This window comes from Perca flavescens, chromosome 1 (genome assembly GCF_004354835.1).
Source record: "Perca flavescens isolate YP-PL-M2 chromosome 1, PFLA_1.0, whole genome shotgun sequence".
NCBI classification, from domain to species: domain Eukaryota; kingdom Metazoa; phylum Chordata; class Actinopteri; order Perciformes; family Percidae; genus Perca; species Perca flavescens.
The window spans coordinates 26,275,991-26,291,538 of NC_041331.1; the positions used below are offsets into that span (position 1 = coordinate 26,275,991).

The 15,548-nt window shown below is 38.6% G+C and overlaps 1 protein-coding gene across 1 annotated transcript; it reads left to right on the forward strand.

Moving 5' to 3' along the window:
• The first annotated feature begins 4,329 nt into the window (after positions 1-4,329).
• mc1r (melanocortin 1 receptor) lies at positions 4,330-5,307 on the forward strand. The gene has a single exon (XM_028579127.1). The coding sequence runs from the start codon at positions 4,330-4,332 to the stop codon at positions 5,305-5,307; it is 978 nt and encodes a 325-aa protein (XP_028434928.1).
• Positions 5,308-15,548: the final 10,241 nt, after the last annotated feature.

A 15,548-nucleotide genomic window follows, 5' to 3' on the forward strand; every position in this document is an offset into this window, starting at 1 on the left:
TGGAAGTTCTGTATCACAAATTTAAAATGGCAGCACTGTAATGTTTCTCAGAATCTGAGTTTTTATTCCCTTTGACTTTAGGCCACCAGTTCTTGTCACTTAAAATGCATCATTAGGAACTCCGTTCAACACTTTGGTTAAATTCTGAGCCAGACAAGTATTTTGTTCTGAGATTTTGTGTTGGGAATAGCACATATTCAGCAAGTCATACCCCTCCATTTAAGTCTTTAAACACAAGCTTTTAGTTCATTTTTGAAACCCACCCAAACATTTTGAAGAAATTAAGTTAAGTTTTTAAAGGGATGCTGTAACCAAAATCATCTTGTACAGACTTTTCTCTGCTGAAAAAAAAAAGATATGTTAAGTAAAACAAATCAGGTAAAAAGCCAATATACGTGAAGCTCTTTTTATAAATTCTAACTACCCTCTCCTCAGACCACGGTGATTTCCTACTATTCATTAGCTAATACATTTCTAAATATATAGCAAGGGACTCCAAAAAGAGGATATCAAGTATTTGGCTACTAATAACAAAACTATAAATTGTATCACAGTATTTAAGAAGTATTTTCTGATTTGGGAAAAATAATCACAAAAAGATTCTTGGTGAGATCTTGCTGATACCTTGCTTCTATTGTGACCTGTTGTGGATGCATTTAAGCAATGAGTTGATGGATCTCACTCTGTAGGCTTTATGATTAATTCAGATCTCATTTTCCATAAACATGAATGAAGTTTAGTCCTACCTCCTGCTAATTTCAGCATTTACTAAATCAAAACTATCACAATGGCAATCTGTTCTTCGGTCTTATTTAACCCTCCTTTTGTCACAAATTTGGGTTTCTTTCAACCAAATTGTCAAATAAAATAATGTGGATGGTTCCATACAACGCTCTTCACAAGTAAAATACATTAGCAGTTCACTACTTTCATTGAATTTGGGTCTTTTATTCTATTTTATAGCATTTGAAATAAAAATACAAAAAGACAAACATTGAAAAAAGTCACAAAAATTTCAGAAAAAGCTTCAAAAATTGGAGGGGGGAAAATGGACAAAAACATTGGAAAAGGTGACCAAAAAAATTGATAAAACTTCAGGAAAAGGGATGAAAAAAAACTTGGAAAAAAGTGACCAAAATTTTTTTAATTTTTTTATTTAATTTAGTTTTAATTTAAACGACGGGAAGACAACACAAGGGTTAAGAAGAAATATGGTGGTTAAATGGTTATTTTGTCTGAAAGTCATTTTATTGAAAAAATGCAGTCCGAGAAGCTTAGAACTTTTTCTTTGGCCTCTTGCCTGTGTTTTTTATTCTTGTGTAAGTCTCATCATTACCGCAGGATGTCTGCTGCTCCTCTGTTATGCTCGCTCACTGCCGCCCTGTTTGGAACTGATTCTCACATTTCAGTATGAGTTGACTTGCCAACATTTGATTATTTGAGGCTAACTCCACCCAATAAAACAGTACAGAGAGTACATTAGCCCATTTTTTCCCAGTAGCCTGCTATTGTCCATCAAGTTATATTCAATGAGTATGGCAGATATTTTATAAATTTTGCTTAAGTTGGTTTTAATATTTCCTTGCAGGTTCAGTCAGATACTCATGACCTCACTAATGCTGGCTTCTTCACTGCAGGTTATAACTGAGGCTATAACTATACATCTGGCAGCTTTTCAATCTTGTGTTGCTGCATTTTAATCATAATTTTGTCCGGAAGTAAAAATCTGAATCGGCTTTAATCGCCAAGTAACACTGTGTAAACGCATACAGGGAATATGACTGGCTTTTCTAAAAGTACATACACAGTAATAGGCATAGCTTAAAACAAGGACAACAAAGCTGAACAAGGTAAAAATAAACATTTGACTTCTATGTACAGATATAAGATTGTATATAAAAAGTGTGTATTTACACACATGCATATTCATACATATATGTACTGTACATACACATGTAAACAAACGACTATGAGGATTGTGAACAGTAAGACAATAGGACAATGCAAAAGTGCAACGAGATGCTGAAATGTCTTGGCCTTACATGGTTTTCATCTGGCGGACAGAAGAATCTATCTCATGACGACTTACTTATTTTGTCTTCCTATCAAATCCATCGGACAAAAAGATATCACATAAGCATAGTAGTGGAGCTCCTTTTTTTTTTTAATGAATCTTTACTTTTTTAGTCACAATTAGCACACCAGATTTTCATTCACTATAAAAAATTTAATTACAGTCAACCTAAAGGCTTCTTTGACACAAAGAGGACATAAACTTTGGAGACACTGAACAAATCACCCTCTACGCTTACTCCAACTGTTCATACATCTGTTACTCAACGAGCCACAAATTAAAACAAACCGTCACATTATGTCATTGTTCCAAGTTCACCTGGAGCTATGGGTGAATTTGTGATCAATTTGCATGTGATTTTCAGCAGTAGAGAAAAGTTTTCATATCAGTGCCTCAGGGAGCTGTGTGTGTGAGGATCAGACTATCTGATGTGACTCCAGTGGTGCCACCACTGCCGCACGGACTATTAGTAATTACTGTATACTGTATACTTAATGAAAACGTCAACCGGTACTAGACCTCAAAAGTTGAAAAAAATAAAGACATAAATAAACATCATTTATTTAGACATCTAAATAAATGAATACATGCTTTATATAATTCCAGATTTAAGTTTGACTTGTCTGCAAGATCAAGAAACCAAAGGAATAAACTCTAATCTGGAATTATATGAAGTATGCACACATTTTTTTGTTTGCTGTAATTGTTTTTGCTATTCATATGGGACACAAAGAAATCCCCCTCTTAAAGCAATTTCATTGTAAGTGATGGAGAACATGTGGGCATGTGAGTACTGTATTAAGATACACTTGGAAAAATGTAAACCTATCCTATAATAGTGATTTAACTTAGATACAGGAGGAGATACTGCAGATACAGGAGTTCAAAACAATATATTTTTGAAAGTCATGCACAGAAAAAAGTTCACAGTGCGTTGATAAGCAATGATCAAGGGGGCTGATGGGTGAAGTGGTCAAAGTGTTGCACATTCCACGTACAAGGGTTCTTTGAGAGGATTAATCTGTTACTGTCATTGTTCAAATTAACCACATTCATAAAGCTAATTGGTAACTGTAGCCAGTGGTGGAAAAAGTATTCAGATCCTGTACTTCAGTAAAAGTACTAATACTAGTATTAGTACTTTTACTGAAGTACAGGATCTGAATTCTAAAAATACTCTGTTACAGGTAAAAGTCCTGCATTGAAAATGTTACTCAGGTAAAAGTATGTAGGCTAAGTATCGTCAGGACAATCTACTTAAAGTATTAAAAGTAAAAGGACTTAATTCGAAGATGGATTGTAGGCCGTTATATTGTTGGGTAGTTTTATTAATAATAAAACATCGTATTTTATAAACTACATGTGTTTTGTGTGCAAAAGTCTTGTGTATAGTAACTGGTAACTTGAGCTGTTAGATTATCGTAGTGAAGTAAAAAGTACAATATTTCTCTGTGAAATGTAGTGGAGCAGAAGTAGAAAGTGGCATGAAAAGAGTAAAGTAAAGCACCTCAAAGTTGTACTTAAGTACAGTACTTGAGTAAATGTAGCCTACTAAGTTACATTCCATCACTGACCTTATCCTAAAGATTTTTTTTTTTTCGGACAAACCTGTCCAAGAGATGAAAGGTGAAGTACGAGGCCGACAACGCTCCTCACCGCCCTGCTTTCCTCTCTATTTTAGTTTCCCGCAAAACATGTCAGACATTACTGAGACAGGACCACAGCCCAGCTGACGTTTGCGGGAGAGGAGGAGTCCTTCAGACAGCATCACTTTGAGAAATGTTCAAGCAAGTCACCGAGGTACCACAGACACTTTGTTCACTCTCACCATGTTGGTCAGAACAGTCCGAGCTGATACAAGAAATTTAGTGGATGGCCGGGTCGCGCGCCCCATATATGAGACTTAAAAACCATAAACTGTTAGCGCAATGTTTTGATGGAGAAGGACATTTTATGGATCTCCGTGCTGTACAAGTTGCATCCATAGGAAAAAAGAAAACTTGAGGCGAGGAGGAGACTGACTTCACACGGACAAAGGCGCAAAATTAGTGATTTAAAGGCTGAAATAAACCGTAACAGCATGTCATCCTGTTAATTAGGGTTAGAAAAGGCGCTTTGTGGATATTTGACAGTCAGCGAATTGATGGGTCCAACAACTGAACGACTCGCTTGAATTTTTCCAACTGGCTGGTGCTCCGAACTTGGCACTGCTGCGCTGCAGTAAAACCCAGCAGGGCAGCATCTAGAAGTCAGACATGGTAATGACCAACAGGTCCCATCGTAACCCCTCCATTCTCCACGTTGAGTTCAGCCCGCTAAACAACTTCATGGAAGACAACGAAACGAACTCCACCGCGGGAGAGCAAAACTCCATGGGCTGCGTGCAGATCCACATCCCTCAGGAGCTCTTCCTGGCACTGGGGCTCATCAGCCTGGTGGAGAACATCCTGGTGGTTCTGGCCATCATCAAAAACCGCAACCTGCACTCGCCCATGTACTACTTCATCTGCTGCCTGGCGGTGTCCGACATGCTGGTCAGTGTCAGCAACGTGGTGGAAACCATATTCATGCTCCTCCACGACCACGGCCTGATGGCCATTCACCCTGGTATGCTGCGCCACCTGGACAACGTCATTGACGTGATGATCTGCAGCTCCGTGGTGTCCTCGCTCTCCTTTCTGTGCACCATCGCTGCGGACCGCTACATCACCATCTTTTACGCGCTGCGTTACCACAGCATCATGACCATGCAGCGCGCTACCGCCATTATCGTGGTGGTGTGGCTGGCCAGCATCACCTCCAGCATCCTCTTCATCGTGTACCACACCGACAACGCTGTGATCGTGTGCCTTGTGACCTTCTTCTGCACCACCCTGGTGTTTAACGCCGTGCTGTACCTGCACATGTTCCTCCTGGCGCACTTGCATTCCCGGCGCATCGTGGTTTTCCACAAAAGCAGGCGCCAGTCTACGAGCATTAAGGGAGCGATGACCCTCACCATCCTGCTCGGGGTCTTCATTATATGCTGGGGCCCCTTCTTCCTCCATCTCATCCTCATCCTCACCTGCCCCACTAGCCCCTTCTGCAACTGTTTCTTCCGGAACTTCAACCTTTTCCTCATCCTTATCATCTGCAACTCGCTCATCGACCCGCTCATTTACGCCTACCGTAGCCACGAGCTGCGTAAAACTCTGCAGGAGTTGGTCCTGTGTTCTTGGTGCTTCGGTGTGTGACATTTAGGACAGTAACAAAAGCCTCAGGTTGTCAGTACCTCTTCTTCTTGAATGATGTACATTGTGTCAGAAGCTGTGGCTTGGCAGTGACATCGTCACTCCAGTTAGAGAGACTGGACAGATACCTGCTGCCTTCAGATGGCTGTAAAGAGAGTCACACGTAAAGAAAAAGGCCTTCTGTAGAACCACAACACAAATACAATTTATTTTATTCTGCAATGAATTGACCTGGATAGGCTACTTTTTTCAAGCAAAGGGCAGGAAATGGCATAGGCCTATATGAGAAAAACATTGTAGTGAGCCTATAAATAACATGAATCATATCAAAACACTGGTTACTGTCTAAATGGTTCCATTGTGTGTGAATGACTTCCCCCCAAAACAAATGTCCGGAAGACTGAAGAAAATAATTGATAGGCAAAATCACATGAACGGTCTTGCTTGGTGGGCCGGAGGCATGAGAGGGTTTATGAAAGAAGTATCAAAGTTATATTTGTGGAAGTGTGTGTGGTTCACTGAATTGTGCAAAACAGGCAGCTTCCAAAATATTTGGAGCCTTATTTGAATATGAAACAGCCTAGACTTTTTAATAATGTCTATCGATAATAAATGAATTGTCCTGAAATGAAGATACAACCTATTGATCTGTAAAATAAGAATCTTACTATTTTCCTTATCTACTTTTTATTATTATCCTATATCCTTTCTTTATTGATCCTAAGAATATGTTGTAAATAGGACCTACATTTTAGACTCTAACTGCCCTTTAGAAAAACTGAAATATATCCTATATGTGGAGGACTACAGATGGAAAGTAGCATAATGCTAAATCTGGTGCAGTCGTCTCTTTTAACTGCACATTGTCCTGCTAAATAAACTAAACTATATGTCTTATATGTGCCTTTGAGCAATAACGTGTAAAATTGTATCTTTCCATACATAGTGCTATAGGGTATAAGTGCGGCACAGTTGTTTCCAAAATACGGAAAAAGACTACAGATTCCACAGGCTGTCAAGACAAGACAAAATAATTCCACTTTACCAGTTAGATGATGGCTACCAACTGTGTGAAAGGTGCATGTTAATATTGACAATGATGTAGACTGTTTTACACCGTAGTACTTGAATAATGCAGCAGATTATCTGCTGCTGACCACTGTTAGAACATAATTCAGTGTAATTTTAATTTTTGTAGTATTGTTAATGGTATTTGTTCTAATACCATAACTTACTATGTTCTTTTTCTTTTTGGCGTGGGATTTGTTACAAAGGATTGTGAATGTACAGTATGGTCGTCTGATATCTGCTATATAAATCTTAAAAGATAACTTTAAAGGCAAATTAGATTGTGGTACTCGGCACTTCATGATCTGAGGTCAACCTGATTGATTCAACACATATTAGAAATGCTGTGGGTATAAGAAACTGCAGAATAAATCACATGTTAACTTGAAACTGAGCAAAACAGGATGTTGTACAGTTATCTTATAGGAGTATGTGTTATGTAATCATTGAAATATTAGTCTCAAATAAAGAGGAAAAAACAACAAGAGCTTGTAATAAATTAATAAAAACAGCAGCCTTATCATTGTTCTCCCCTCCAAGATACATTCCATGATTTTTCTTCTTGTTATTACATAATATGCTTGTCTTAGAAGGCTATTTTCATTATTTGAAGACTAAATATTCACACCAAAGGCTGGCAAGATAAGAGTAAGGAGATGGCTGTGTTAGCGGCACCATGTGTCAGAGGTGCCAAATAAGGAGATGCAGGTTGCCCATGGCTGTTGTTTATGGTTTCTTTACTGTAAAAATCTTGATTCATTAGACCTTTGCAGTATCTGTCGATTAACTTTACCACACGTCCTTGAATTTCAACATATTACATATAACCTCAACAGTTTATTTCTGCCTTGTAGAAAAAAAAAATGCAATATCACATTTGCTCTCAGCAGACAGAAGGGTCATTGATAAATAAGACAACAAAGACATTTTTGAAATGCTGTTTTAAAACTCATGATCAAGTTCAGTCGCTGTGCAATAAATAACATCACTGAAAAGAAGGGGAATTCCAACTGCAGCAAATACAAATCATCCTGTTCTCAAGGAAGAAATTAAAACAAATCTTAATTGTTTTGAATAATTCCATAAATAACTGGGTGTTCTCAGTTCATCTGCATGGGTACCATTGAGAAGAACTAAATGAAATTTCATGTCACACTTTTAGCGGAGAACAAGCAAGAGAACAAAAATCTGATAAAAATAAAAATGTAGTCCTTTGTGTGCATTGTTTTACATAAACAAATAACAAATTTTTGGAATATCAGTTTTTTAATTCCTTCGAATTTTTTTATCTTACTAATAATTGTAATGGTTTGTTTTATTACCTTCATTCCTACTGGGAACATTTTGGCACAACTTTTGTTGTTTCAGGATTATGAAGGGCATGAAACATGAAACCAAAAATGACTGAAAAACCCTTCAGTGTGAATTATGGTCTGTGGCTAAAATAATTGGTTACTCTGACCAAATGATAATTTCCTGATTGCTGTAGGGAATTTGCCCCATGGCTTAAAGGGATTTGTTTGAATTTGTTGTCTAACTGATATCCTATACCTGTGTCATTGAAAAACAAAAAAAGAATTTGTGCTCCTGATTTAATATTGTTTTTTGACGTGAAAAAGCTGCTTTGAAGCTCTGTCTCTCACTGCACAACTAAAGCAACAGAGACACACTTCGTCAGACAAAAGCCACAATTTGTGCGGCTTTTAGTTGGCGGTGACGCACGCACGGACCTAAATCACCAGCGTCTCCAAATTAATAATGGGCTTTCCCCCCCCCCTTTTTTTATGCAGCAGTGGGAACTTTATTTAGTTATGATTAATTATCCCGTCACGGCGATAGGATCTGTCAGGTAAATTACATTCTTTACTTTTCCACACAGACAGATAAGCTGTAACAATGAAATTCCAAGTAGCCTATATCCAGTTAAATCTTTTGGAATAAAGCAGTTGCCCATCAGGATGTCCTCCATCTGTGCTCCATCAAATATGGAGAAATAAGGAAATTTTTTTTTACTACTGTTGGTAAAAGTGCAAATTATGCCAACATGCCAATTTGTTTCACTAATCCCTGAAATGAAGCATGTTGACTGTGGCTAACATTACTAATGTGATTAGCTCTACACACACATTTTCTTCAGTCTATGGGCGATCCCATAAACAGACACTTTATTATCTGTTCTTTCACAGTTAGTCAAACTGTAACCAATATACAGAGCTCTGCATCCCTCCATGCATCACTTTACGCATTAAAACAAATTACCTTGAGTGTAAAAAAAAAACTGATTTAGCGGTGGTGCAGCATGAGGGCGAGTGCAATTTATTCTACGACTGTTTCCCTCTCACGATACTGACGGTGATCAACCTGGGTTTTGATATTTCCCTGGGCAAATCTGATGAATGGCACAGTTTTAATATATAAATAAAATCAAAAATAATTCTTCAATCAATCAAACATACTTCTTTACATAGCATTGGTGATTTTAGACCAGCAAGGCACTGTATCCGTGTCACAATCTCATTTGGGACTGACTCCTCCTAAAGGTCTGATCCTAGAATCACCCCTGTTACATAGGCCTACTCCTGCACATGCATAGGGCCTATGTAAAGTTATTTTAATTTAAAGATGTTAAAAAGTTATATTTATCTTACTGGAACTGTCTCCCACCTTCAGACAAAAGGTTAAACCCACTTCAGCTCTCATTTCATTGGACACAGACATGACTATTATATATATATATATATATATATATATATATATATATAGGTCTAAATATATTTTTTGTAATAAGATGGAAGTTTGTTACCTGAGGGCAACACTTTTAACCTGACGCGCCAGGTGGTTTGGTAACAGAACCATCTGAGAAACCCTCATTGGAAACTGGGAAAGGGCAGGCACTTTCAAAATATTGGTCTCATAACTTACCAGTTAGAGAGTAAATGCCATAAACATATTCTTTGTAAATCTTTACGAACATTGACCGAGAAAAGCAGGCTGGCCTTGTTGCACGATCCAAATCATCTTTAAAAAGTTGCCATTTTCAGTGTGTAGCTTGCTAGCTCAAAGTTTGTTGTTTCCCATATTGAAGTGCTTTTGAGAACGGCAAAACACAGAGAGTGGATGGTGAGGGGCAAAGCTTGACGTCAGGCTTTATCCTTAAAGTGTACTCCTGTTTCAGACTAGAGCCTAGAGGTCTTTAAATACACATGCTAGAGCCATACAAGATGGATTCTCGTGTGATCTTGGGATATCACGAGAATTCAGCTGCCGTGCAAGGTAACAACACAATCCCATAGGGGGTTGATTTCACGCATATCAGGCTACAACATCACCTGATCTAGGCTAATATAGGCTATAGGTATTTTTTTGGCGAAGTCAGGATGCACTAAAAAAGATTGTGGTGCTGTTCAGCAGCTATAGAGATGGAGCTTGCATGTTCATAAATGCAGTTCAGTCATTCAGTAGGCTACCTTTACTAAAATTGCCTGAATTTTCACCGTTTAGTTACATTTCTCATACTGTAAATATATATACACAGACATTTTGAGTGGCTATTTCTCTAACCTGGAAAAATAGGCACCTGCAGCTGGCCTTCTGGAAGTTTTGATCCAGCTTTGCAAAGTTGCAGTTCTTTTAGCTGCTTCTTTGAGCTCTTTCTCTCTCTTCCTCAGTTTTCTTTGTTGTGAAGGCATACTTAAGCACACAACGCAACATTAGGCTATACATTTATAAAAATTAATAATACAAAGTTCATTACCTTAACCATTTAGGACATTAATTTATCATCTCATAACAAAATAAGCCAAGGCGACTTCTATTAGCTTTCACTAATGTTACGGGGTACCGGCTAGTACCCAGTGAACATATTATAGATTCTTATTATAGATTCGCTTCTCTGGTTATTAAACAACTCAAAATCATGTAACCATAACTAATTTCTGCTTTAAGCACTTCAGTTAAATAATGTAAACACAACATTTATGCTTTAAGCACTTCAGTTAAATTCTGTGAATATTACATATATGCTCTAAGCACTTCAGTTAAGTTATGTCAACATTACATTTATGCTTGAAGTACTTTAGTTCAATTCTGTAAACATTACATATTTGCTTAAAGCAATTCAGTTAAATTATGTAAACATTACACATCTGCTTTAAGCATTTCAGTTAATTCATGAAAGCATAACCTCTGTTTTAAGCACTTGCTTCTGAGGAAACTACATAGGAAAGTACAAATTAAAACATAAATGTATCCGATAACCCAAAATGATAAGCATAATAATTACTTTTAAAATGTGTGATAGTATGTACTGTACGTGCTGATTATACATCAAAACAAATAACTTAACACAAATCTGACCACACATATGTGGGTGTCATACTAACGTTACATCGGCCTAGGGAACAAAAACCATGCCAAGTTGCTATCGGTGGACTTTTCATCAGATCTTTTAAAACAACCCAGGCCCACATTTTAATTGATAAACTTATCAATAATTTTTGTTTAGATTTTAACATTGTAGGCTGGATTCTTGACTTTTTAACATCCAGGACTCAGAGAGTGAGGGTTAATGGATGCACGTCTGGGGAGTTGATATCATCCACTGGGTCACCCCAGGGCTGTGTTCTTTCCCCTCTCCTCTATATTCTTTATACTCATGACTGCCGCAGTCGGCACGAAAACAGGTCAATATAGAAGTTCGCTGATGACTCTGTAATAGTCAGCCTCCTACATGACAGTGAAAACAGTCTCGGTCCTGTGGTTGAATCATTTGTAGATTGGTGTGACAATGCATTCCCTCATCTAAATGTCCAGAAAACTAAGGACATGTGCATTGATTTTTTAAACACAAACCCACTAATATCAACCAAAATACCATTATCAAAGGACAGACTGTAGACTCTGCTGAAACCTATAAATATCTTGGGACTATAGTGGATAACAAATTTACATTTACTTTCCACTCTGGAGCTTTATGCAAAAAAAGGCCAGCAGCGTCTGTAGCCTACTACCTGAGGAAACTGTCCAAGATTAATGTTGATAAGTCACAAGAAAAGCTGTTTATATTGCTCTAAAAAAGAAATAGTATCTGTTATGTCTTATTAGAGCATGAGCCACGGATTTATACAAGGACATTTCACAGTGAAATGTGTATAACAAGCCTTTTTATATCCTCTTCCTCATACTTGTTGAAAAGAGGAGAAATGGAAAGAAAGTGCAAGCGTAAAAGCTGTTTTACTGAGCGCTGGAAGAGAGGAAAATAAAAATGATTCTGTTCTATATTATCTTAAATTGAATCTGTCTTGACTTTCTCTCTGCTCTGTTATTTTGGTAATCTTTACATCAAGTCCAAAACTGCACTAAACAGAGTTGTGAAGATCAACAAGATAGTTCAACAGTGCACATTGTCAGACCTGTTCCATAGACAGTTAGGAAAGCTAATATTATTTGCTGACAGGTATAAGTACTCCTTTATACCTGCAGCCATTTCCCTCTTGAATACAGGTCATGGGAGGAGTCAAACTTGAACTCGGTAGCTACTTTATTTCTTTTTTTATTTCTTGGTTGATTATATATTCTAGTCTGTTGACTATGTGTTGAGGATGTCAGAGACGTTGACAAAGGGGTTGGTGATGTAATGGATGCTGATGTTGTTGTTGATTATATTATGTCAACTTTGTAAGGCTGATATCCACTTTTCCTACCCTGGGTTGCTACTTTGACACTGCTCAGGTTGTGTTCCAGTTTTTACTGTTGTTCTTACTCTATCCCCCACCCCCCACCCCATTCGTGACTGTGTGTATAATCTCGTATTTATGTGTCTTTTATGTTTGTACCTGCTGCACACCCAATCGCCCTTCAGTGGGACAAAGTTGAAGGTGAAGTTGCTTGTGACTTGGAGGTAGAGTAGTGCCCCATAACCACAAGGTTGGCAGTTCAATCCCAGGCTTGCCCAGCCGCATGTCTCGTGTCCCTGAGCAAGACACTGAACCCCAAGTTGCTCCCTGGATGCTGTAGGCCTATGTGTAGCTGTCCACTACTGCTAATACTTAGGATGGGTTAAAATGCAGTAATAGAATTTCAATACATTGTACTGTGACGATTTAATATGATTTAACTTTACTAATGATGGGCTTATCGTATTGATGGAGCCCCAACAGCAAAAAAAAAAGAAAAAAAAGTTTATTTAGGCACTTTCTCCAGAGGCAGGCAAATGGGCTGTTGCCCGGGCAACAATAGCCCGTACCTGTGCACGTCCCTGGTGCTGAGATATCGAGTGAAGGGCATTGCAGTTTTGAGGTTGGAGTGGGTCTTTCTTCCTTCTTTTTTTTTTAAATATAAAATGAAATATAAGATTTAGATGCAATAACAAAATTATAAGTGCAATTTTATTAATATTAATGTGCTTGCAAATAAAGTTTTGTGATAAATATCTGATTTAAAAATATAGGCTAAAACATGCAGTCCATGTACGTGAGAGTTGTGCTGATTTGGCTTGGCACTACAGAATCTCTATATGAATGCACAATCTGGGAGCAATGAGACACGGAAAGTATCGGAAGTGTTCTTGTTTCCATTTGTAGTCCGAGTAGTATTGACCAAACATTTTTGAGCCGGCTTTGGTTTCATGCAGGTAAATAGTCTAAAGGGAGAGAAAAAGAGGGGGAAAGCATTGGCCAAAATGCAATCTCGGAACCCATCTGCTATCTTGCTTTTTGAAAATGTATCTGCATTCATATGCAGACATCTTTTTATAGAGATTAGTCAAAATGTCGTCTGGACCTAAAACCATCTATGTATTAAGAGAAGAGCCTAAAACTCAAAAAGTATTAAATCGGACTGTAATCAATGAGACAACAGCTATCATAAAAATGCTCAACAACCTTGAGTTTCATGGACTACAGTCAGAAATGCCACTTAATGTAATGTATGTGACTGTAATTATCGCTGATTAGCCCAAAGGATGACCAAAGGTGACTAATCTGCAGGGAGCAGCATGTTTACAGTTAGGGTCAAGTCTTGTTCCTTGGTGTAGCCGAAGTAGCTCTGTTCACAGCAAAGACCCAGGGACGGACGCTCAAGAATGGAGACAACTAATACTGTTTTATTATATCATATATATTTGTGTGTGTGTGTGTGTGTGTGTGTGTGTGTGTGTGTGTGTGTGTGTGTGTGTATATATATATATATATATACAGTGGGGGAAATAAGTATTTGACCCCTTGCTGATTTTGCAGGTTTGCCCACTTACAAAGAATGCAAAAATCTACAATTTTAATCATATGTACATTCTAACAGTGAAAGACAGAATCCCAAAGAAAATTCCAGAAAATCACATCATATGAATTTATTAAAATTGATAACCATCTGATGAGGAAAAACAAGTATTTGACCCCCTGGACAAACAGCATGTTAATATTTTGTAGAAAAGCCAGCACAGATGTCAAACGGTTTTTATAGTTGGTGACAAGGTTTGTGCACATTTCGGCAGGGATGTTGGCCCACTCCTCCCTGCAGACAGCCTCCAAATCATTCAGGTTCCGAGGTTGTCGCCTGGCAACTCGAATTTTAAGCTCCCTCCAATGATTTTCAATCGGATTCAGGTCTGGAGACTGGCTAGGCCACTCCAGAACCTTGATGTGCTTCTTCTTCAGCCACTCTTTTGTTGCTTTGGCGGTGTGCTTAGGGTCGTTGTCGTGCTGAAACACCCATCCTCGACCCATCTTCAGCTCTCTCACTGAGGGAAGGAGATGTCGGTCCAGAATTCCACGATACATGGCCCCGTCCATCCTCCCCTCAATACGATGGAGTTGTCCCGTCCCTTGGCTGAAAAGCACCCCAAAGCATGATGTTGCCACCACCATGCTTGACGGTGGGGATGGTGTTCTTTGGGTTGTACTCGGTGTTCTTTGCCCTCCAAACACGACGAGTTGAGTTGAGGCCAAAAAGTTCTATTTTGGTCTCATCTGACCACATCACCTTCTTCCAGGCCTCTTCTGAGTCGTCCAGGTGGTGAATGGCGAACTTCATGCGGGCCTGTACATGTTTCTTCTTGAGCAGGGGGACCTTGCGCGCGCTGCAGGATTTCAATCCATGACGGCGTAGTGTGTTACCAACCGTTTTTTTGTAACTGTGGTCCCAGCTGCCTTCAGTTGATTCATCAGTTCCCCCTTGTGGTTTTGGGATGGTTCCTCACTGTTCGCATGATGATCAGGGACACCCCACGAGGCAAGATCTTGTGTGGAGGCCCAGACCGAGGGAGGTTGGCGGTGGTGTGGTGCTTCTTCCATTTCCTGATAACTGCACCGACAGTTGATCTTTTCTCTCCAAGTTGCTTTCCGATTCTCTTGTAGCCCATCCCAGCCTTGTGCAGATCAACAATCTTGTCCCTGATGTCCGTAGAAAGCTCTTTGGTCTTGCCCATGGTGGTGATGTTGGATGCTGGTTGTTTGGGTGTTGACAGGTGTCTTTTATACAGGTAACGAGGTGAGGCAGGTGTATTTGATGTAGATAATTGGTTCGGATTGGGGCTGTGTCTTGAAGAAAGACTAACTGGCTTGTAGGAGCCAGAATACTTGCTGTTTGTCCAGGGGGTCAAATACTTGTTTTTCCTCATCAGATGGTTATCAATTTTAATAAATTCATATGATGTGATTTTCTGGAATTTTCTTTGGGATTCTGTCTTTCACTGTTAGAATGTACATATGATTACAATTGTAGATTTTTGCATTCTTTGTAAGTGGGCAAACCTGCAAAATCAGCAAGGGGTCAAATACTTATTTCCCCCACTGTATATATATATATATATAGTGCTTTTTTATTATCATTTACTTTGATACAAATACCAAAACAAGCTTAGATGTAAATGTAGCCTGCCAAATAATTGAAAATACTTTTATTAATTCTGTTCTCATCTTTCTGCCTCTACATCAAAGCTGCCCTCTAGCAGAGGAGATTCTTCTCCAATTGTTTGGCTTAACATTGATCATTTGATCTTTACATTGAGTTATCTGGTTTTAAAGGCTGCCTTTTCCATGGTAGATGTAATCGGTGGTAATCGGTGGTAATGTATCCTCTGTGAATTGCTCTATAAACTCCAATGTATTCTTCGTAATATGTGGTCCTGTTTTCATATGGATACCAGCGTCAAACCGGTTTTGTCCCTACCTAAGCCAGGA

Bases quoted from the DNA above. Each gene is read 5' to 3' on its own strand.
- mc1r (XM_028579127.1), top strand. From the start codon at position 4,330: ATGGTAATGACCAACAGGTCCCATCGTAACCCCTCCATTCTCCACGTT.